The sequence below is a fragment of the Cynocephalus volans genome, chromosome 10, assembly GCF_027409185.1.
Source record: "Cynocephalus volans isolate mCynVol1 chromosome 10, mCynVol1.pri, whole genome shotgun sequence".
Taxonomy (NCBI): Eukaryota; Metazoa; Chordata; class Mammalia; order Dermoptera; family Cynocephalidae; genus Cynocephalus; species Cynocephalus volans.
The window spans coordinates 111,329,641-111,354,106 of record NC_084469.1 but is presented as its reverse complement, the minus strand read 5'-3'; the positions used below and the strand labels follow the sequence as shown (position 1 = coordinate 111,354,106).

General features: G+C 46.5%; 1 protein-coding gene across 4 annotated transcripts in view; it reads left to right on the top strand.

Moving 5' to 3' along the window:
* The window catches only part of PGPEP1 (pyroglutamyl-peptidase I), a 41,444-nt gene extending 18,606 nt beyond the window's left edge, over nt 1-22,838 (top strand). For 2 of the 4 annotated variants that reach the window (XM_063110715.1, XM_063110716.1), the window contains exons 4-5: nt 2,058-2,290; nt 4,317-6,598. In XM_063110715.1, the coding sequence (XP_062966785.1) occupies nt 2,058-2,290; nt 4,317-4,509 (426 nt within the window). In that variant the 3' untranslated portion in view covers nt 4,510-6,598. Of the gene's footprint in view, nt 1-2,057; nt 2,291-4,316; nt 6,599-8,507; nt 8,691-22,625 lie in introns of those variants that run through there. The other 2 variants (XM_063110718.1, XM_063110717.1) reach the window with 2 other exon arrangements.
* The last annotated feature ends 1,628 nt before the right edge of the window (nt 22,839-24,466 follow it).

Sequence of the window (24,466 nt, the reverse complement as noted above, 5' to 3'; positions counted from 1 at the left end):
TCACTCCAGTCTCTGCCTGCACATGGCTTTCTCCTCCTATCTCTCCTCTGTGTGTCTCCTGTAAGGACATTTGTCATTGAATTTAGGTTCCACCTGGATAATCTAGTATGGTCTTCTCTCAAGATCACTGTCTTAATTATATCCGCAAAGACCCTTTTTCCAAATAAGGTCATATTCATGGTTTCCAGGCATTAGGACATGGACCTATGTTGTGTGTGTGTTTGGTGGTGGTGGTGAGACGACATCCAACCCACTACATATCAGCTGCTATTTTGCTTTCACATTCACCAGTTTATCAAGCAGATAACACAATGCAAGATGCTGGGAATCCAGCAGCTAGTGGAACATGTCAGCCCCTGCTCCTAGAGAATTAGGTTCTCAAGCAGCTCAGTCCAGTAGACATCTTTATGCCAGCCACAGAGAACATTGAATTTTTTTTATTAGCCACATTAGAAATGTAAAAAGAAGGGCCGGCCAGTGGCTCACTCGGGAGAGTGTGGTGCTGATAACACTTAGGCCACGGGTTCGGATCCCTATATAGGGATGGCCAATTAGCTCACTTGGGAGAACGTGGTGCTGACAACACCAAGTCAAGAGTTAAGATCCCCTTACCAGTCATCTGTAAAAAAATAAAAAGAAAGAAACGTAAAAAGAAATACAGTCAGGGCCGGCCCCGTGGTGCAGTCGGGAGAGAGCGGCACTGGGAACGCATCAGTGCTCCCGCCGCGGTTCGGATCCTATATAGGGATGGCCGTTGCGCTGAGTGGTGCGGCCGGTCACATAAAAGACAAAAAAAATAATAATAATAATAAATAAATAGAATCTAAAAAAAAAAAAGAAATACAGTCAGCCCTCCGTGTCTATGGGTTTCACATCTGCAGATTCAACCAACCACAGATCTAACATATTTTTTAAAAACAATTAAAAAAAATACAAATAAAAAAACTATACAGTGTAACAACTATATAGTGTTTACATTGTATTAGGTATTACAAGTAATCTAGAGGTGATTTAAAGTATATAAGAGGACACTCATAGGTTATATGTAAATACTACACCATTTTATATTAGGGATTGAGCATCTGCAGATTTTTGTGTCCGTGGGGTGTCCTGGAATACTGTGGATACTGAGGAATGACTGTAAACAAAATTATTTTAAAATCTTAAATTTAACCCAGTATATCTAAAACATTACCATTTCAACATGCAATCAATATGAAAAATTATTGATGAGATATTTTACATTCTCTTTCTGTGCTCTGTTTCCAAAATCTGGTGTGTGTCTTACACTAACTGCACGTCTTGGTTTGTATTAGTCACATTTCAATGGCTTAATAGCCACATGTGGCCTGTGCTTGCCATATGGAATACTGCATTCTTCAGCTTAAATTTTAAATGTTCACATATTTTCTTCCAGCCCCCCTTCTGTGTATAAGCAAACACACAAATAATCGTTAAAGTTAATCTGTATCCAATTTGGTATCCCACATTTTATAAATTTGCATTATGAGCATTTAATGACCTAAAGATTATTATTTTAATGGCTGAGTAATTTTTAGTAATTAATGTAACCATTCTCCTATTATTGGGCACGCTAATTGTTTCTAGGCTTCTTCTCACTTTTATAGATAATGTGGAAATGACTGTCTTTCTTATGTCTTTGATTATTTTTAGGTGAGATTCCTTGAAGTTATATCTTATCTTTTTAAGTTGACAATATGTCATGAAGATCATTCCATTTTAAGAGCTGCATAGTAGTTTATTTATTTATACAACCCCCTTCCCCATGAATGGCTAGTTAGATTGTTTCCAGTATTTGATTGTAATAACACGAAGAGCTGGAGTGAACACCCTTGCATTTTTCATATCCTTGCCTGTTTCACTTGGCATACCTTTCTGCAAGAGTGACTGCAGGGTCTATTCCAGCAGCAAGAGGTCAGAAACAGTGTAACCCAAGGCAGAGTTCAGTGAGGATGCTTCTCTCTCCTTGGCCTGAGAAGACCCTCAGTCCCATGGCCAGGATGTTAAGCCCTGCCTGTCTGTCTGTCTGTCTGCAGCTGGTGGTGCACGTGGGGGTGTCGGGCATGGCAACCACAGTCACACTGGAGAAATGTGGGCACAACAAGGGCTATAAGGGGCTGGACAACTGCCGCTTCTGCCCCGGCTCCCAATGTTGTGTGGAGGATGGGCCTGAAAGTATTGACTCCATCATTGACATGGATGCTGTGTGCAAGAGAGTTACAACGCTGGGTCTGGATGTGTCGGTGACCATCTCGCAGGATGCTGGCAGGTAGGGGCCCTCTCGGATGGGTGTGAGCAAGGTTTCCCTCCTCCACCAGCTGAGCCTGGTACTGAACAAGTCAAGTATGTTGACTTTGGCCTCTTTGGGCTGAGCTCTCAGCGTGTGCAGAGCACAGAGCTAAGTGTATGTACGGAGCAGGTCCTGTTGTTTCTGCTGGTAAAACTCATCTTGAGTCTGCTCGCTTCTCCCCACCACCAGCATCTCCCTCCTGGGAGCTGCCCTGCAACCTCAATGTCCTCCTTCCTGCCACTGCTACCCCAACCCCAACAGACATTTTCCTATAAGCAGCCAGTTTTTTAATTGGTTTCCTGAGGCTGCTGTGACAAATAACCCAAACTGGGTGGCTTAAAACAAATTGATTTTCTCCCAGTTCTGGAAACCAGAAGTCTAAGATCAAGGTGTCAGCAGGGTTGATTCCTCCTGGAGGCTCTGAGGGCCAGTTCATCCCAGAACTCTCTCCTGGCTCCTGGGGGCTCCAACAATGCTTGACGTTCCTTGGCTTGTAGACCAATCACCCCAATCTCTCTACCTCTGTCTTGACATGGCCTTTTTCTAAAGATGCCAGTTATTAGACTCAAGACCCACCCTAATCCAGGATGACCTCATTTTAATTTACCTAATTACATTTGCAAAGATTCTATTTCCAAATAAGGTCATTCTGAGATTCCAAGTGAACATGAATTTTGGGGGAGATTATTCAACCTAGTAGAAAAGGCCTTTTAGTAATTTAAATCAGACGATATCCCATTCTTGCTTAATCCTTCCTTCCTACAGCTCCCACTGCACCCAGAACAAAATCCCAACCTCTCTGCACCATCCACAGGCTGTGTGTGGTCTGGCTCTTTCCTACCTTTTTATTCTCATCCGCCTCCACTCTCCCCTTACCTGCTGCCCTCCAGACTCACAAAACAGCCTCTTCCTGTTCTAGGCTCAGGGCCTTTGCATGTGCTGTGGCCTCTTCTCAAAACTCGCCTCCCTCTGATGACTCCTCTTTCCAGTCTTAGCTCCCACATCAGTCTTCTCCTTGGGGAGGCCTCTCCAACCCTCCAGGCCAAGTTATGTCCTCTCTGTTCTATGCCCCCCAGCACCGGCTACCTCCACTTATCAAAGCTTTGCATTTGTCCTGTTCAAAGGCAGCAACTGGTAAATTCAGTTGACTGACCGACTGAAGGCATGTCTCATTTTACCACCAGTCTCTTTTTAAAACTAATTTTTAATACCACAGATCATTCTAGAATGTATTCACATACATTCTCATTGTGAAAAATTCTCTTGCCCTCTCTCTCTGCTAAGTTGGAGGCTTAAACCGTAAACCCTGCTCCTCACCTTCATGTTCCCATATAGAGAGAGCACTCGGTGTGCTGGTTTAGGATTTTCTTGTTTGGCATTGTTTGTACATGGAAGGGTCACATGGTGTGCAGTTTCCCAAGGATTCCCTTCCTTGGTTTTCACTTGGGGGCACTCAACATGCATCTTGGTGAGTTTTCCATTTTCCTTTGACTCTACCGTGTTCCCCGTAAACAGCTTTGCAGTATCCTGTTGCGTGGAAAAACCAGAGTTTATTAAGCTTCTCCCCAATAGAGGACATTTAGGTTGCTTTCTGTTTTTCTGCATTTATATATTATGCTACAGTGAGCATCCTTCTCTGTGAAGATGGCCCCTGAGGATAGATTCCAAAAATTGGAAATTCTAGGTCTTAAGGCCTGGGCAATTATTATTTTAGTAGCCCGATGAATCGCCTTCCCCAGGGGTGCAGCCAAGTGGCATTTCCAACAGGAACATCTCACCCTGCACACTTCTCCACATGTGCACCAGCACTGGGGGTTATCAAGTTTTTTCATTTTTACCAGCCCAGGGTGGGAGAAGTGGTAATACGTCTTGCGCATTTTCGGGTGAGGTTGCAGGTCTTCTCTCGGGTCTGGATAGAGGCTGTCCCTTCTGTCCCTTTGGTCTTTGTACTGACTCTGTGATCCTATTTTGGTCTCCCTCCCACACCCCATGCCTGGCGGCTTAGGTACCTCTGCGACTTCACCTACTACACCTCCCTGTACCAGAGCCACGGCCGATCAGCATTTGTCCATGTACCACCCCTGGGCAAGCCATACAATGCAGACCAGCTGGGCAGGGCCCTGCGAGCCATCATCGAGGAGATGCTGGACCTGCTGGAACAGTCAGAAGGCAAAATCAACTGTTGCCACAAACACTGAGGGCCTCTCAGGCCTCCCAAGACCTTGTTCCGCCAGGCACCCCAAGAGGGACCTCCATCCTCCGGGGCCTGGGTGGGAAAGACAAGCCCGTCAGCTAGGGATCCGATTTGAGTGAAATATTCTGATTCACACTCCTCCTCTTCCTTTTCCTCTGCGAAAGCTGTGGTTGATTTGAAGGAGGCAGCTGAAGATCTTTCCTCTATTTCCCCTTGCATTTGGGGACACAGTTTCTGGGGCTGGGAGACTGGCCAGCAGGTCCAGACTTGCAGGGAATCTTGGTGGATCTTGGTGGATCTATGCTCTACAGTCCCATGGCTGGGGCCACTTGTTCTGTGGATGAAGGAATTCTGGAGCTCACTTTATCCGAGACTGGTTTTTCCCAGATTTGAAAGCTTCATGAAGAGTCTTTCTCCTGAACTGTGTTCTGACAGCCCAGAAGGGGCCGCCTTGGGGTATGGAGTGGTTTTATTTTGTTTTGTTTTTTTCCTTTTCTTTTTCTCTTTTTAAAAACAATAGTGCTAGTTTGGGCACAGACTAATTTATATTCCCTTTGGTTAAAACTCGGGCTTTAGCCAACAACAGAAGTGTCTTTTCTTTTTTCTGGGGTACAGCCTGTTTTGCCTCCTGTCCCCCAAACTGGACTTAACATGCCACGTCTTTGTTTCGGGGCCAGCAATGAGCCCCACTTGCTCCAGGGGGCAGGGCCCCTGCCCCAGGTGTGGAGACCGAAGGCTCAGCCCCAGGGCCTCCAGACCTGGGCGGGAGAACAGATCTTGTCAGCAGCTGAAAACCCACCCAACATCTGGCCTGGATTTTTACAGAGACAAGCTTCTCGTTCTCCTTAAGGGGGCCTCCGAACAGGGTGTGGGGGCCGGAGTTTGGTGAGCTCTTCAAGTCCTGGCAGGTTTGAGCAGGAGGGAGCCAGGGCAGCCAAAGGATCTTTATGTAGATGGTTTTTGGAAACTCACCCAAGACTCAGGAGTAAATTTTTATCTCACTCCCTGGCAACTTTGAACTTACCGGGCAGGGATGAGAGTGACGTCCCTCTCAAGGTAGCTAAATTTAGCTGGACCTTGACACCCATGAAAGAGGGCGATCACAGCAACAAGGAAACCAATCAAGTACAATGCACATTTCAGAAACCATTTTCTGTTTTTGGAGGAAACGCCATTTTACTGTTTCACCTGAATGTGGCATGGGCTGGACTCTGATTCCGTGTTGGATTATACTGGTGTTTTCCTAACACCCAGTTCTTTTAAAAACAACTGAGATTTTTGTTTTATTTTCATCCACATTCACCTCCCTTCCCACCCATTCTGATGCTGGGGAGGTTTCTGCCTTTGCTGGAGCCTTTGGGAACCGAGTTAATGGGTTTCTGTGAAACACGTTTTCTGAGTACTGAGCTTTCTCTGGAGGGGCAGGTGGGTGCAGGTGGGTGACTTGGGGTCAGTGCTTGGCAGTGGGTATGGACTGTGGCTAGCAGATTGAAGTGAGCAGGATTTTGCTGTCCCCTCCACACCGGTCCTCCCTCTGCCAGAAACACCCCCTCCAGTTCCCCAAGCTCTTAGTCTCCTGAGAAATCCAAAGTGTGAGACATCACTGGATCTGCTTAGCCAGCTTCGTGAATAGAAATTGTGGCTCTTTTGAATGTGTGGAACTCAAGACTTGGGGATCCCTGCAGAGGTCTCATTCAGAACAACTGCAGGCTCCAGCCAGCTCTGTTCCTCAAAGGTCTGATCTGTGGGCCTCAGGGGAGGAAATGGGTCCAGGCAAGACAGGGAGGAAAGATGGCCTGGGAATGAGAACAGCCCAGCTTAGCTGAGCGCCTGCCCCAAACTCCACATCCTCATCTTTCTTTTGTCCTCATTTCACCTCTGTGTTTAAAGCACTGTGTGACTTAGCTCTTTAGAGAGATAACTTATTGTCCGATGATTGTCGAGTGAGTGTGTGTCATTTTCATGTTCCTGCAATGTTTTAGCATTTCCTCATCAAGGCAAGCTGGGATCCTGTCGTCCTCCATGATGCACAGCATTTGACTTATTTTTATTGAATCAGACATCCATTAAACATTTCACTCACTCCCTTCCAACTTTTTCTTTTCTTTTCTTTTCTTTTTTTTTTAATCTTTTGGTTAAACTCATCTGTTCACTCCATGGCATGTGTGTCTGCGTTTGGTGGGTCTCGGCCTTGTGTGGGAAGTGGAGGGACCAAGTCCCATTCCCTCTCCCCTCTTGTTTTCAGAATCTCAAGTGGGGGGTGGCAGAGGGACAGATCTGTGACACGGGTGGAGCTTGGCAGGTGTTGGAGAGAGAGCTAGGAGTGTTGACAGTGGAAAGACAAGCTGAGGGATGTGGGAAGACTGGTGGGGGAAAGGTGAGAAGGGATGCTGGGGGGGTCTTGTAGGGAGTCAGATGGAGGCCTTTCGATGGTGAGCCCGTGCAGAGGGTGCTGAGGTGGGAGGACAGGGGCAGGAACAGTGATCGGGCACCTGCTGCCCTGACCAGCCTGATGATGGTCTCTCCTCTAAGATGCCAAAGGCTGTACACCTATACACCTTTACACCTTCCCTCAGACCCCTCAGCGCCCCCTCCAATGAAAAGAAGATCAGTGGCACGTGCATGAGTATGTAGCTTGAAAAAGAAATCAGAGGGCCGGCCTGTGGCTCACTTGGGAGAGCGTGGTGCTGACAACACCAAGTCAAGGGTTAAGATCCCCTTACTGGTCATCTTTTAAAAAAAGAAAAAGAAGTCAGACAGAGTGGAAAGGAAAAGTCAAGGAGAAGCAGGAATTCAAAGTGAACTGAGTGGGGTGCCACCTGCTCCAGTCAGGACGCTGGAGCAGCCAGCGTCCCTGCAGCCACTCAGAGAGGCAGGGCTTGGCAGAGTCTGAAATCACAGCTTCCCCATCAGTGCCAGATCTTTGGGGGAAATGTCAGATTGCAAGAATTTCAGCAAGGAAGGGACTTGCCCTCCCTGTTCTTTGCTGGCATGGAAACATCTAGAACAAAAAGGATCCCCTCTGGGGCAGTAGGGAGACTGGAAAAGTAGACTCAAAGTGCCTTTTTGTCTTAGAAGTTTCTGCTGGGAAGCCAGACCAGCTGGTGTGTATACCCCCACACGCCTGTGCCCCCCCTGGGTGACCGGGCAGGGGACAGCGGCTGCCCGTGGAAATCTGCCCGTCACAGCCAGCCTTCTTTTGCTGCCACTGTCTAGACTGTGGACCTTTGACCTCTCCACCCCTTGCAGTGTCTGAACCCAGAAGTTCCCCTCAGGGACATCAAGACAAAGCCCCATTCTTCTCTGTGGCCTAGCCTCTACCCCAATACTGCTGGAAGCCCTGGGGAGGCTGCAGCCAGCCTCTGATGGGGGCACTGGTGGTGGTCCTGGAGGCAGCACCAGGTCACCCCATGTGGCTGTGAATCACACGGCATCCACGGACATGAGGGAGCAAAAAAGGGCTTTGTTTTTATAACCCAGATTAAATTCCCTTCTCCCAGCAGAAGTGCCTCATCAGGACTGGGGCTGCTGGCTGGGAGGGGAACCATCTCTATGCCTCCCAGACCCAGTCCTCCTCTGAGTTGCTCCTCCTCCCCCTATCCCCCAAGCCTCCCTCCAGTCATCCAGAGACCCCCAGAAGTGCCTGCCTCTCAAATGCTCATGGAGCACAGAAAAGGGGCTCAGGACTCTGATACTGGGAGATAGCTGTGGCTCCTGACTTCCCCAGGCCCCAGTCACCCAAGCTATCCATGGAGGTGGGGTCTAAGGCCCAGGGGTTTTTGGTTCTGACACTTTGTCTCGAGGAAATCCCATAGAGAGCCACTTTTGAATTGGACTCTTCACCTGCCCAGGCATGCAGTGTCCAGATCCTGGCTGGATGCAGAGGAGGCACACCCAGCTTGTTGCTGGGACTCCCCCAACATCTCAGGTTTTTATCTTGTCCTAAATTTCTCTCTAGGGAAAAACCTTCCTACCGAAGCTGACTGTGTTTTCTGTCCCCAGAGGAGGGCCTGGTCCCCCAGCCTTGGCGCAGCTCTCCCTGTCCCCAGCGCTCCTGCCAGTGCCTTGTCTGAAACCCCTGTGCCAGGATCCCCGAGTGGAGAAGGGTCTGCTGGACTCTGTTTGGGGCTAATCTCTGGGAGACCCCAAACTTGACACCCCAGAAAGCAAATAAAGCAGTTGAAATATGGCATTTCCTGTGTGTCCTTGTGTGAGGTTGGTGTTGCCAGGGTCACCCTCAGCTGGGGTGTCAGTGGGCAGAGGGGACCCACATCACTGGGTTTTCTGTCCTCGTGGGGGACATGGTGCTTGGTTTGTGGCAGCTGCTAAGTCTGTACTGAATGAATAATGACAGGAGGAATTCTGCATTGAGTGTTCTTTCTCAAAACCAGGGGCCTTTGTTCTGATACACAGAGAGGTTGAGTAACCTGCCAGTGGTCACACAGCAAGGTGGGGTGGCGGCATGGGGGTGTGGGTACTGGGATTTAAACCATGATCTGTGTTGACCCTTAGCATGTGCAAAATCCCCACAACCCTGACATGGGTGCCATTGTCACCTTTTACAGATGGGGAAACTGAGGCTCACCCAGTTGAAGCCCCTTGTCACCCATGTCATGGCTAGGGACAGGAGGGGTTGGAGTGTGAACCCAGGCTGGCTTCTCTAGAGCTGAGCAGGTTCAAGAGTAGAAACAGAACAAGTTTATCCCATATGTCTATCCTTAGCAGGAATGAAAACACTCCAGGCTCTGGGCATTCTAAGAATCAAACTCTGATGGGTTGGCTGGTTAATTCAGTTGGTTAGAGTGCAGGCTTATAACACCAAGGTCATGGGTTTGGATCCCTCTGTTGGCCAGCTGCCAAAAACCAAAAACAACAACTTTGAAACCAGAGGGGCTTCAGCAAGAAGGAAAATGTCTTGGGGAACATGGGTTCCATGGTGCGGGGGTCTCCTTGGAATCACGGAGGACCCAGGGTCTTTGCACCCCTGGTGGAGGTGTCCACAGCTGGATGGGTTTTCCCCATAAGGCCAGTTCTTTTCATGGTCCTGGGGTGGGGACCGCTGCCCTGGGGAAGTGGCCGTGGCTGCAGCCCCAGGTGTAAATATAGATGCTCCTGTGGCCATTGGAAGGGGATGTGGCTTTTTGTGGGTCCTTTTTACTTGGGGGATCCTTTCCTCAAAGCCCAACAACATCCTCTCCCCTCTTAGCCCTGCAGAAGAGGAAAAAATTGCTTACCGCTGCCCTTCTAGATTCTTTGGCTGTTCTACAAATTAAATTGACCTAAGACAGATTAACAGGAGGAAAACAATTTTAATTACATACATATGCATGGGAGTCCCACAAAAATATGAGCTTCAAAGAAGCAGCCAGATGACTGAGGGTTGCGTATCACCCCAGCTATTGAGAGGAATCGGGGCTGGGGGCTTCTGGAGACGAGGTACGAAAGGTGAGGGGTAGAAATGCGGGGCAGCCACAGATTGCCTTGTCATGAAGATGAAATCTCTCAGGTGGTAAAAGTCCTCCTGGAGTAGCTCTCTTTCTGGTACAGTTACCTTTCCTAGTGAAAATTCCCTTTATAAACGTTAATTTTCTTGACAAAAGGGCAGCTTTTCAGAGCCACTGCTGGGTTTGCAGTTGCTCAAAATAGACCAGCTTGAAATGATAGAGGTGTATTTTGGAGTGGCATATTGTAGTCTCCTGAGTCATATTTTGGGGTGGTGTGTCCTGACTCCCAACAGCCCGATGGGAACCCCTTCCTCCCCTTGGCCACTCTGGCAGGAGAAAAGACCCCAACCCCAACTGCACCCTATAAATGGCAGGCAGAGAGGAACCCCCAAGGCCTCTCCACCTTGTCGTGTGACATTGGCTGTGTGTCAAGGGGTGTGGGTGACCTGGGTGGAGGGACTGAGAGGGGTCGTGTGTGAGAGGTAACAGTTGAAGTCCCTTGTCCAGATCAGACAGGGCCTCAAGGCCTGGGGAGGGTCTGAGTGTTATTCTAAGGGGCATTAGAAGCTGGGGTGGGGGTGGGCCTGGGCCTCACTTTCCTTCCTTGAGCCTCAGTTTACCCAGACCTCATGGAGCTTTTGTGAGAATTCAGAGATTCTGCTTATACAGCCCTTAACTTGGTGCCTGGTGCATAGCCGTTACTTAATAAATTCAGTTAACATTACCTCCTCTTCCAGGAAGCCCTCCTGGCTGCCCAGGCAGCCCCCTCTGATTCCCACAGCCACCTGGGTACCCCCCATCACAGCACTCTGGGTAGTAACTGACTGCTTCCATGGGAGCCCATGAGGGCAGGTGGGTCTGCCTGGCTCCCCCCACCACATGTGTGTCCCATGCCGTGTGTCCCATGCCCAGCACAGCGCCAGGGGCGTGGTAGGTGTGCAGTCAACCACAGGAGGAGGGACAGAGGAGAGTGCTGTGTGTCCCATCCCGAGGCCAGCAGAGGGCGCAGGGAGGCTCCGGTGAATGCCAGGCTCCTCCTGTAATCAGAGTCCTGCCTCAGGAGCACCCTCACCCTGTGGCTGCACCCGTCACTTAGAGGCACCCACTATGCGCCTGGCCCTGGGCTGAGGACACAGCAGGGATCAGGCAGCTCCTGGGCTGGGAGAACAGGGCAGAGGTCCCAGCTGTGACAGGGGGATGCACAGGCAGCTGAAGGGTCTACAGAAGGAGCCAGCAAAGCCCATTCCAGGTTGGAGTTGGGAGAGGCCACACTCGGCTCCATCCCATAGTTTCCCGCAGCTCTTGCTTGAGTGTTCTGTTACCGAATCAGGCTCTTGGGTCCCAAAGTCATAGAAATGAACAATGTACCCAGCAGTAAAACAAGAAACACTTTATTAAAAGAGGAGATAGACTTATGCATAAGGTGGGTAGCTACAGGAAATCTAGCCCCCCCCTCCCCCCAGGGGAGCTGTTCAGGGGTTTTTATAGGGAAAGGAGTTAAGGGGTGCCGGCCAGCATCACTGCAGGTGGTCCACTCTGTTCTTCCTGTTTACATCATGGATGCATGTTCAGTTAGGGCTTTGGTCCTTGCACCTGCTCAGTAGGTCCTAGATGGTGGTGATATTTATCACGTCACCCCAGGAGAGTCACTGTAGCAGTCATCTTGAAGTTTTGTGCCCATGCGGGAATTCTTAAAGGGGGTCTCAAGGTTAATCTGTAACTTAATGCTTACAATTACAGTAAACAAGGCTTGGGGAGGGGTTTTGCAACTCAGTGAATATCTGTTTCCCTCTTATCTCAGTCTATTTTATCAGAAAGGGCTGTGGGGTAATCATGTGCCCTGGGGGTCTCATGACTGAGGAGTGGAAAAGTAACAAAGTGTCCTCTGCAGGGAAAATGGAGGTGGTGTGGTTTGCAGTCCTGGCCTCACTCTGTCTCACTCCCAGCCTTACTCAGGAGTGAGGGTCTCGGATGCAGTCTTGCCCTTCCAGTCTGAGCTCTTCCACCTCGTCCTGCCTGAGCCTCTCACACCTTCTATGGCTCCCCTCATGCCCCCAGGAGAAAGCAGGACTCCTCTGCTGGGCATTTGGACCCCTGTCCTCTTGTTTCTGCTGTCCCCAGGCCGTCTCAGTTTTCCCCATCCCCCCTTCCTCATTTATGCCTGGAGGACTCCTATGTATCTCTCAAAACCCAAGGCCCAGGAGAAGATGCTGAGGTCATCTTGGGATATGCAGAATGTGGCAGGCCTGGGTAGAGTGGGGGTGGAGGGGCAAAGTCCAGCACCTGAAATCCCAAAGGAGCCCTTCCCCCACACCATCTGCAACCTTCCTGCCCTCTCTGCTCTGGCAACTTGCCCTGAGGCAATCAGCCGCTTCTAAGGAGTGCCTCGGACCTGCCTGGACAAGTTCTGGTCCCCAGGAAGGGAAGAGAGTTCGGTCATTCTTCCCCCCCCCCCCCCAGCCGCCCCTGCCACTGAGTGGTGTTGAAGGGGTGGCAGACAGAGAGACAGAGAAAGGTGGAAACTTCCTAATTTTCTAAGGTGTTGTGTCTTCCTGAGGTCCTGTGTGTAGGGTAAGGACTCCCAGGGGCAGCCAGCCGAGGACGAGGATTTGAGATGTTGGGTGATTCAAGCTCTGTGCTGTGTGACCCAGGCATGGGACTGCCCCGCTCTGGACCTCAGTTTCCCTCTGTGACACAGAGCTGGCCCCCACACCTGCCTGACAGGACTGCATGTCCAAGCTCAGCCAATGCCTAGCATCCAGCAAGTGATTCATAAATGCACAATGGGGTCAGCAGAAGCATTATAGGAGCTGGCGTGCAAACCAGCATGCTAGTGGGGGGGGGGTACGGGGGCCACCCGGCTGATGAATTCCGGGCAGCCAGCGCGTGGGGACCAGAGGCCTCAGCTGACTGGCTTCCTGTCCTGGGCACCACCCGCCAACCCGCGCCCCACCCCCCGGAGCTCAGGAACCCACACAGCCGGTCCCAGGGCCTGAGCTGGCCACTTCCGCCCCCCACAGCCCTTTCTGCTGATTCACCATCAGCTGCCTTTATCCCTGCAAAGAGCACCGATGGGGGGACCTGGCAGAGGCCCAGGACCCAAAGCGGAAGGAAGGTCATGGCTGGGGAGAACCGTAGAGTATAACGAAGCCCCAGCCTTAACTGCCTGGTAAATTGAAAACCTGGCCTCCACAAGGAAAAGATGAAAATTTGGGGGGGTTTTGACAGTCAATTAGACTTAATCACAATTTCAAACTTGTGGACGTCCATAAATGTATAAAGACATCGAAAACACAAGCCATGGATGGAGAGAAGATATCTGCCATGCATTTAACTGACTAAAGAGAAGCTTCCAGAACATCTGAAGGCCTTACAGACACCACTAGGAAAAAAGCACCAAACAGACAAACATGTCAATGGCATCTTTTTCTCAGAGCTGCCATATGATGACCACAAACTTGGTGGCTTAAAAAACAGGAATCAGTCTGGCCAGTTAGGGCAGTTAGAGCATGGGTGTTGATAACATCAAGGTCAAGGGTTCGGATCCCCATGCGGGCCAGCCCCAGGAAAAAAACAAAACAAAACAAAACCAGGAATGTATTCTCTCACGGTCTAAGAAGTCAGAAGTCCCAAATCAAGGTGTCATCAGGGCTGGTTCCTTCCCGAGGCTCTGAGGAAGAATGTGTCCCAGGCCTCTCTCCTGGCTTCTGGTGGCTGCGGTGATCCTCGATGTTCCTGGGCTTGTGGCCACGTCACTCCAGTCTCCACCTCTGTCTTCCCACGGTCTTCTTACCTGTGTTTTCAACTGGCTTTCTTATAAGGAAGGACACCAGTCTTTGGATTTATGGCCCACTCTACTCAGTATGACCTCATCTTAACTTAAATAATTACATTTGCAAAGATCCTGAAGATCGCCATCTGAGGTTCCAGTGGACATGACTTTGGGGGAACACTATTCAGCTCACTACAGACAATTCAGGCAGCTGTTAAATAGAAGCTCAGCCTTAGTCACTGAGGAATGAAAACCACCCTAAGAACCCTCCTCACCCCTAGGGAAGCCCACATGCAGGCGATGGGAGAGTCCAACTACGGTGCAGGAAAATGTGGGCACACCAGAGACAGGAATTGGTTTGACCACAATGAGGAACGTGCTCATGCAGTTGACAATGGGTGGACCCCACAACCTGGCCATCCCACTGCTGGTGCGAACCCCGGAGAAGCCAGGTGTGTATGTCTTCATGTGGAATCGGAGCCTGGAGAGATGTTAGGGTATGTTCCCACCACGGAGTACTATATAGTGGTAAAAAGGATGGGCCAGACTTGCAGTCAAAACTCTCCAAAACAGAACCTTGAGGGAAAATAAGCAGATTGCAAATGATAGCATTGACATAAGAGTTTTTTTTAATTTGCATTTTTTATTGGGGTAAAAAAATATATATAACATAAAATTTGCCATTTTGACCATTTGTAAGTGTACAGTTCAATGGCATTACATACGTCCACATTGTTGAGCAGACATCACTATTATCTACCTCCAAAACTTCATCACCCTACACAGAAACTCTGTATCATGAAGCAGTTTCTCCTCATTCCTCCCTCCCCGCAGCCCCTGATCACCCCTAATTTACTCTGTTTCTATGAATTTGCATATTCCGGATATTTCATATACAAGCGTACTTCAAAAAGTTCATGGAGGAATAAAATTAAAAGATAATACAGATCCTTCCGCCAACTTTTTGAAATACCCTTGTAAATTGGATCATATAATATCAGTCCTTCTGTGTTTGGTTTCTTTCAGTCAACATAATATTTTCAAGGTTCATCCACTTGTAGTGTGTGTCAGAGCTTCATTCCTTTCTGTGGCTGAATAATATTCCATTGTATGGATGGATCGCACTGTGTTTAGCCATTCGTCCATCAATGGACACATGGGTCGTTTCTGCCTTTTGGCTATTGTGCATAACGCTTCTATGAACATAGCTATGCAAATATCAGTTCAGGTCCCTGCCTTCAATTCTTTCAGGTATGAGCCTAGAACTAGAATTTCTGGGTCATATGATAATTCCATGTTTAGCTTTTTCAGGAACTACTGAATTGTTTTCCACAGAAGCTGTGCCATTTTACATTCTCACCAGAAGTGCACAAGGGTTCTGATTTCTTCACACCAACCGTTGTTATCTTGATAAGAGCCATCCTAGAGGGTGTGAAGTGATATTTCATTGTAGTTTTGATTTGCATTTCCCTAATAACTAATGACATCGAGCATCTTTTCATGTGCTTATTGGCATTCATACATCTTCCTTGGAGAAATGTTTATTCAAGTCCTTTGCTCATTTTTAAATTGGGTTGTTTATCTTTTTATTGTTGAATTATAAGAGTTCTTTATATTCTGGACATTAATCCTCATGAGATACATGATTTGCAAATCTTTTCTGGCTTTCTTGTGAATTCTTTGGGGCTTTCTATATATTGGATTATGCAATCTGTGAATAGAGATAGTTTACTTCTTCTTTTCCAATTTAGATGGGTTTTATTTATTTTTCTTATCTAATTGCTCGGGCCAGAACTTTCAGTATGATGTTGAATAGCAGTGGTGAAGGGAGATGTATATCCTTGTCTTTTTCTTCATTTTAGGGGGAAAACTTTCAGTCTTTCCCCATTGAGTATGAAGTATCTGTGGGTTTATTTTTATTTTTATTAATTAATTAATTAATTAGTGGCTGGTGGTACAGGGATCTGAACCCCAGACCTTTGTGTTATAATATCACACTCTAACCAACTGAGCTAACCAGCCAGACTTTTTTTTTTTTTCACTACTTGCACATCTGTTTGTCAGCTGTGGGTTTTTCACAAATGTTCTTTCTCATGTTGAGAAAGTTCCCCTCTAATCCTAGATTTTTGAGGGTTGTTTAATCATAAAAGGGTATTGGATTTTGTCAAGTGCCTTTTCTGTACCATTCAGATGATCATGTGGTTTTTTCCCCTCATTCTACATTGATTGATTTTCTTACGTTGAGCAAACCTTGAATTCCTGGAGTTGATCCCACTTGGTCATAGTGAATAATCTTTTTTTAAATATGCTGTTGGATTTGGTTGGCTAGCATTTGGTTTAGGAATTTTGCATCTATATTCATAGGGGATATTGGTCTGTAATTTTCTTTTCTTGTTATGTCTTTATCTAGCTTTAGAATCAGGGTAGTGCTGGCCTCGTTAGAAGTGTTCTTTCCTCTTCCGTTCGGTTCTGGAAGAGTTAGATAAGAATTGATATTAAGCCTTCTGTAAATGTTTGGCAGAATTCACCAGTGAAGACATTTGGTCCCGGACTTTTCTTTGTTGGAAAGTTTTTGTTTGTTCGTTTGCATGGAGTTTATTTATTTTATTTATTTATTTATTTATTTTTAATTTTTATTGAATCATAATTGATTTACATATTTTTGGGATTCAAGTTGACATATGTTGGTCAAATCAATATTACTAGTATGTATATTGTTACAAATTGTACTTATTCTTTATGCCCCTTGTCTAATCTCTCCCCCTCCCCCTCTCCCTCCCTGCTCCCACCACTGATAACCCTAGATTTCTTTTCTCCTTCTGAAAGAGTAATGGTTACTCTGCTGATTTGTTGCCTAGATGATCTGTCCAATGCTAAGAGGTGTGTTCAGTCCCCCAGTATTATCATAGAGCAGATGCTTCTTCTGTCACTCTGGAATGGGCTTTGTGGAGAGAGACATCCTCTTCTTTTCTTTGGTCTCTGCTGGTGACTGTCCTTGTGTCAATGCACTACAGTGGCTGGTGGACCATCTGCGTGGTAGGTGTGACGTGCAGCTACTTTTGCAGCAGCCATGGTTACTGTGGTGGCTGTGATGGGCCACCCACATGGAGGTGATGTTTTTCACATGCTCCTTGTCACTGGCAGTGTGCCTGGCTGTGGGCAGGGGGTCCAGTCCCTGGCTCAATGCCCTGGGTCCCTGGGTGGGGCCCCTGTTGGAAAGTTTTTGATTACTAATTCCAGCTCTTTGTTTGTTATAGGTCTGTTGAGATTTTCCATTTCTTCTTGAGTCAGGTTAGGTAATTTGTGTGATTCTAGGAATTTGTCCACTTCATCTGGGTAATCCAAATTGTTGACATGTTTATGGTACTGTCTTTTTTTTTTTTTTTTTTTAATTCTGTAGGGTCAGTAGTAATGTCCCCACCTTTATTTCTAATTTTGGTTATTTGTGTTTTCTCTCCTTTTTCCTTTTGTCAGTCTAGGTAAAGATTGGTCAATCTCACTATCTTTTCAGTGAAGCAACTTGGTGCTTCATTGATTCTCACTATTTTTTCTCAATTCTCTATTTTATTTATTTATTTATTTCAGCTCTAATATGTATTATTTCCTCCTTCTCCTAGCTCTGGGTTTAGCTTGTTCTTCCTTTTCTACTTCCTCAAGGTGTCGAGTTTGGTTATTGATTTGATATCTTTCTTCTTTTTCAATGTGGAATTTAAAGCGGTAATTTTCCCTGTAAGCACTGCCTTTGCAGCATCCCATAAGTGTTGGTATGCTGTGTTTTTGTTTCCATTTGTCTCTAAGTATTTTCCAGTTTGCTTTGTGATTTCTTCTTTGATCCATTGGTTGTTTAAATGTGTCCTCTTTAATATTCACATATTTGTAAATTTCCCTGTTTTCCTTCTGTTATTGCTTCATTCCATTGCAGTTGAAGGCACTTTTTATGATGTCAGTCATTTTAATTTTCTTTAGTCATTTTAAATTTATTGAAACTTGTTTTGTGTCCTAACAGATGGAAAATGTCTTATCTTCAAGTTTGCTGATTCTTCTGCCTGCTCAAATCTGCTGTTGAACCCCTCTAGTGATTTTTTTGTTTCAGTTATTGAACTTTTCAGCTCCAGAATTTGTTTGGTTCCTTTCTATAATTCCTGTCTCTTTACTGATAATCTCATTTTGCGCATACATAATTTTCTTGACTTCCTATAGTTCTTTATCCATGTTTTCCTTGAGCTTTTTGAGCATATTTAAGAAAGTTATTCTAAAGTCTTTACCTACTAGACTGGCACACTCAATTGTTTAGAGTGTGGCCTTATAACACCAAGGCTAAGGGTTTGGATCCCTGTAACAGCCAGCCACCAAAAAAAAAAAAAAGTCTTTACCCTGTAAGTCTGATGATATCTGGGCTTCCTTAGGGATAGTTTCTGTCAATTAATTTTGTTCTTTTGAATGAAGCATACTTTCCTGTTTCTTTGTATGCCTTGTGATTTTCTTGCTGAAAACTGAGTATTTAAATAGTATAATATGGTAACTCTGGAAATCAGATTCTTCACCTTTGTGAGGGTTTGCTGATTTTTGTTTTTGTTTTTAATTGTTGAAATCTGTAGCAGTTCCTTTGTTTAGGTACTTTGCCAAAATTTTCAACCCTTGACTTTGGTGTTATAACACTGTGCTCAAATTAAGGAATGTTGAAGCTATTTGCAAAGACTCTATTCCTTATTGTGTGTAGTCACCAAAGTCTCTGTTCTTTTAGCTCAGGTTCAGCTAATGTTTTGACAGATTTCCTTCAAATGCCAGAAGCTAAAAAAGAAAAACTAAAAGCAAAACAAAACAAAAAAATTCACCTCTTCCAGTCATTACAGATTGGTTCTGTGTCAGGGCACTCCTTCCACTCTTAGCCAGGTATATTACTCCATTTCTATTGCTTATAAAAAATACCTGGGACTGGGTAATTTGAAAGAAAACAAAATTTATTGCTTACAGTTTCTGAGGCTAAGAAGTCCAAAGTCCGGGGAACACATCTGGTGAGAGCTTTCTTTGGTGGTGACTTTAGTGATGCAGGGTATCACAATTCAAAATGGCAGAGCAGAGAGAGCAGAAACTAACCTCCTCATTCACCCTTTTTTTAAAGTCCTCAGAACCACACCCCAACCACCATTTATAGCATGGTCCTGCAATCTAATCACCTCTTCAAGGTCCCACCTTTCAATTACCATAGTAGGATTTCCCACCCTCTTAACACTGTCATGGTGGGGGTCAAGTTTTTGGGGAGACACTCAATCCAAGGCACCAGGCTAGTACTGAATCTAGAGATCAGCCTGAGTTGAAAGTTTATGGTCTTCTCAGGTCTATTCTGAGAGTAAGTTTTACCCTGGACATGCATATGGATTTCTAAATTACCCCCATACATGCAAGTGTTTTTTGTTTTTGCTTTGTTCTGGTTTTTTGTAGCTGGCTGTTATGGGGATCCAAACCTTTAACTTTGGTGTTATCAGCACCACACTCTGATCAAGTGAGCTAACCAGCCAGACCCATGGGTGCTTTTGAATGTCCTAATTTTCTAAAGAATCTCCCCCAGCTTTTCCTCCCAGGCTTAGGCAGTCTATGGTGTTTTTTGACTTCCGCAGGTTGCTAGTCCAGCTTGCAATACTTTTGAGCGATGCCTGCCACTTTTTCAACCTGAGTTCTAAGTTTAGCGAGGCAGTAATGATTACCCCATGCTGGTCTGTCCTCCAGGTAGCTCTCAGATGGGTTAGAACAGACCTACACAAAAATTTGGTCCCCCACTAGGGGGTTGCTATAACAGGCTGCTGCTGCTATAAGACAACTGCCTAACTGGAGGGGGTGGAGCAAAGGCAAGTAAAAATGCCACAAAATTTTCCTACTGTTTCCAAGTTGCCTTTTTCTTAATTCAACTTTTCCTTAATTAGAGCTCAGTATTATAACACCGAGGTCAGGGATTCAGATCCCTGTACCAGCCAGCTGCCAAAACCAAACCAAAACCAAAACAAACAAACAACATTCCCTTAGTTGCTGCAAATCTTTGGTTGTTTTGCAGACTTATGACAAACTTGGTTCTGACAGTTTTTGCTTGTTTGATGTTTTTTGGGGGGAAGGAAAGCTTGGAGCTGTCTACTCCACTGTTTTGCTGATACAGTTTTAAATATGCCTACTCCCCAAATATATACATACAGATGCTCCTACTTTTGATGGGGTTATAACTCAATAAACCCACTGTAAAGTTGAAAAATAGTTAAGTAGAACCATTGGAAGTAAGAGGCCACCCATATGTATATATACATGAGTATACATACATATATATATATATATATATAATAAAAACATCTGTGGGTATGATCACACCCTAATTTCAGACAGAGGCCTTCCTGAAATTGGGGAGAACATGATGGAGGGGGGACTCTTTAACTCTCTTGAGAACATTTTTTTTTTCTTTAGCTGGGTGCTGGGTAGGTGGGTGTTTGTTATTTTATTATTGATACTTTTGGGTCTACCTGAGATATTTCATAATGAAAAATAAAATTGACAGGAAAAGGTTTGGTAGTTCCTCCACAAGTTAAACAGAGTTGCCACATGACCCAGCAATTCCGCTCCTCAGAATATACCCAAGAGAATTGAAGACTGGTATTCAAACACAAATGTGTACACACATGTATATAGCAGCACTATTCCTAATACCCAAATACAATGCAAATATTGCATAATTCCATTTATGTGAAATGCTAAGAATAGGTAAATCTATAGAGACAGAAAGCAGATTAGCAGTTGCCAGGGCTGGGGGAGGGAGAGTGGGAGTCACTGCTGATGGGGACAGTGTTTCCTTTTGGCGGGAATGAAGAAGATCTAGAACTAGATAGTGGTGATGGTTGCCCAATGTCGTGAATATTCTAAATGCCACTGAATCATACACTTTCACATGATTAAAATTGTATACTTTATATGGTAAAAAAAAATTGATATTATGTGCCTTTTACCACGATAAAAATATTACATAAATAAATACAATTAACATTGCTCAAGAACAGCTCCTGAGCTGGCTGGTTAGCTCAGTTGGTTAGAGCCCTGTGTTACAACACCAGGGTCAAGGGTTCAGATCCCCATACTGGCCAGCTGCCAAAAAAAAAAAGGTGACTCCTGCCATCAATTGAGCAGTTTTTGGGGTGCATTTACATGCTTGTGGACTTTTTAACCTTACCCCAGCTCTGAAGAGGTACAGGTAAACCTCTCCAGATAAGGAAACTGCCTTTGACAAGAAAAGTTTCCAAGATGTGAAGTGCTTGTTCGCGCAGGCCTCAGAGCTAAGGAGAAGCCAAGCCAGGATTCCAACCAGGCCGGCCTGGTCCTGGGGCTGCTTTCAAGTTCCTTGGCCAGCCCAGTGCCTGGAGCTGTTTATCTGAGAATCGCTCACCTCAGGGCCTTTGAACATGCTATGTCCCCTTTCTTCTACTTCTCCCATGCCTAGAACCTTCTTTTCTTTTGCCACTTAACAGGAAGCCTGTTGCATAGTAGGTGTTCAAGAAATATTTGTGGAATGAATGAATGAATGAATGAATTCCTTTAAAGCTCCCCTTGTATGATCACAAAAGAGAAAGATCCATTGAGCCTCAAAGCTGTGGCCTGTCGAGGGCTCAGGACATTGAAGGAGGAGCCTGGCACAGAAAGGCAGATCCACCTGCCCAAGGTCACACAGCCAGGAACTGGCAGGATCAGGATTTGAACCAGGATCTCCCTTCTCTGAGGCTGCATTCTTCCCACCACATCCAGGTATTGCAAGCGCACCGTGTGTCCCATGCTGCACATGTGTCTTTCCAACTCATGCTGGCCCTTTGGGACGTCCATATCCCCTCATTCTACAGGCTCTGAGGGAGTGGAGCAGGTTGGGGGGTGGCCTCTTGGGGTTCTAAGCCCAGCCCTGCTGGCTTCTGGCCTTGTGGCCTCAACAAGCCCACCTCTGTGGCCTCAGTTTTTTATTCATGAAATGGAGATAATGTGTCCATCTCATCGGATTGTATAAAAATTGTATCTTTAGTACCTGATGCATAGTATTTGTTTGGTTTTGTCCCCTTCTGTTGCTTTTAACTGAATGTCTAAAACTGGGTAGTTGATAAAGAAATAAAATTTATTTTGTACAGTATGGAGGCTGGGAAGTCCGAGGTCCAGGGAACACATCTGGCTAGGGCCTTCTTTTTGGTGGGAACTCTACATAGAGTCCTGTGGTGACCAGGGTATCACATGGTGAGAAACAGCATGAGCTAGAGAGCTAACCTTCTCACTTGCTTTCCTTATAAAGCCATCTGAACCATGCATACGATAACCCATTACTTCACAAACGGATCAATTCATTCAGAAGGGCACAGTCCTCACAATGCAGTCACCTCTCAAAGGCACCACCTTTCAAATATCATAATCAGCTTTCCTGCCCTCTTAACACTGTTACAGTGGGGGTAAAGTTTCCAATACATGAACTTTCAGGGGACACATTTAACCCATAACACTGCTCAAAAAATGCTCCCTTGGAATTTCTTTCTTTCTTTCTTTGTTCCACACTCTGCTGTATAGGCAGTTGGCCACGCCCACCCCTTCCCCCACCAATCCCCACTGCGGATGCCCCTTGGGGAGCTTCATGGTCCTTCTCTGGACCACATCGCCCCATGACAATTCCATGTCCCTTGCACAGGGACTTGGCCACAGATAGAGGGGTCCCTGTGCCTGCACCCTGCTCATTGACCATGAGTTGAAAGCACCCCACCTCCGCAAGGTGATATCCAAGTCCTAATTCTCAATACCTGTGAGTGTGACCTTATTTGGAAAAAGTGTCTTCGTAGATGTAATTATGCTAAGAATCTTGGGGTAAGATAATCCTGGATTTAGAGTGGGCCCTAAATCTACTGACAGGTGTCCTTATAGACAGAAGAGGAAAGATGGAGAGAGAAGAGGAGAAAGCCGTGTGAAAACAGAGGCAGGGATCAGAGTGATGTGACCACAAGCCAAGGAACACCTGGAGCCCCCAGAAGCTGGAGGAGGCCAGAAGGATCGTCCCCTAGAACCCGTAGAGGGAGCGTGGCCCTGCCGACACCTGGATTTCAGACTTCTGGCCTCCAGGACTGTGAGAGAATAAATTTCTGTTGTTTTAAGTCACCAGGTTTGTGATACTTTGTTATAGCAGCCACAGGACACTAATATAATTGCACTAGGTCTTGGTTTCTGAGAAGGCCATGGTCAGGAGGGGGAGGGGGGCGGACACAGAGCCAGATGCAGACACCCCAGCCCTGCGTGGTCAGCATGGGGCCAGAGAGAGGATCCTCAGCCTGAGAGAACCTGAAGAGAGAGCAGAGAAGGCCTATGGGAGCTGGGATTTGAGATAAATAGGAGTTCACCAGCAGGGACTGTTCTTTCTAAGTAAACTTGTCCATATGTATTTGAAGCCAACTCTGGCTGAAGCTGCGACACCATTGGCCAACAACATATAATAATAATTGTTCTTGATTCTAAAGTCTTGGGATTATAGCTCTAAGCCTATCAGGGGGTTATACCTCTAAGGTTTGGAGAGATTAGTAATGCTCCCCAAATCTGCCTGGCAACTCAGTGGCTGAGCCAGGATTTAAACCAAGGGCTGAGGGCCGGCCCGTGGCTCACTCGGTAGAGTGTGGTGCTGATAACACCAAGGCCACGGGTTCGGATCCCATATAGGGATGGCCGGTTTGCTCACTGGCTGAGCGTGGTGCTGACAACACCAAGCCAAGGGTTGAGATCCCCTTACCGGTCATCTTTAAAAAAAAAATAATAATAAAATAAAAAAAAAATAATAATAATAATAAACCAAGGGCTGGCTTATGACATGAGCACACACTGACCTTGAGGGACAGCTGCAGCAATGGGAGAGCAGTTCCTCTGTCCCCCAGACTCACAGGAGATTTTTTGCCTCCTTCAGATGTCCTGCCAGGGTTGTGTTTGCCTTACATCATGAGAAACAAACTATAAAAGAGGGTTTGTGTGTTTTCTGTGTCCTGTGTGTTTGATAAGGGCGTCAATAACCCGGAGTGGGTAGTGAAGGGAAATTCCAGGAGGTTTGGAGTCCAGCCAAGTGGAGGGGACGATCTGACCCCCCACCTCCGCACTGTTGACCTCCACCCTAGCTTGGCCCCTGGTGGCCCAAAACACAGGCTGAGATCATCTCCGGCTGGTTGCCCTTGGTCCTCCCTGCTCTCTTCTCCACCTGGCCACAAAGCTGGCCATGAGGTCATCGGCTAAAGATTTTGGGAAAGGGAGCCAGCTCAGCCTGGCTGCCCTGTGTCACAGTTTGGTAAAGCGGAAACCACCATGTGGGGGTCAGCTCCTCTCCCCAGGGAACTCCCACACCTTGCCTGGCATTGTGCCCTTTTCGGAAAATCCATGAATAAAATGAGCTAATTACTGGTCCTGCTCTTAAAGTGACAGACGCCCACTGACGAGGCAGCAGCTCCACTGTGGGGTATGCACTGTGGGGAGTACTATACAGTAAGGAAAAAAGAACGGGCCACCCAGTGGATAGCAAACAACACAGGCCTCACAAACACAGTGTTGAGCAAAAGACACAGAGCAGGAGGGAAGACAGACAAATTCAAACATGATGAGAGAAATCAGCATGGCTGTCATCCAGGGGTAGGGACACCGATAGGGCCCAGGGGGTTGCTGGGTTTGGGAATGTTCTGGAACTTCATCCAGGAAGTAGTTCCATAGGTGTACCATATGTAAAA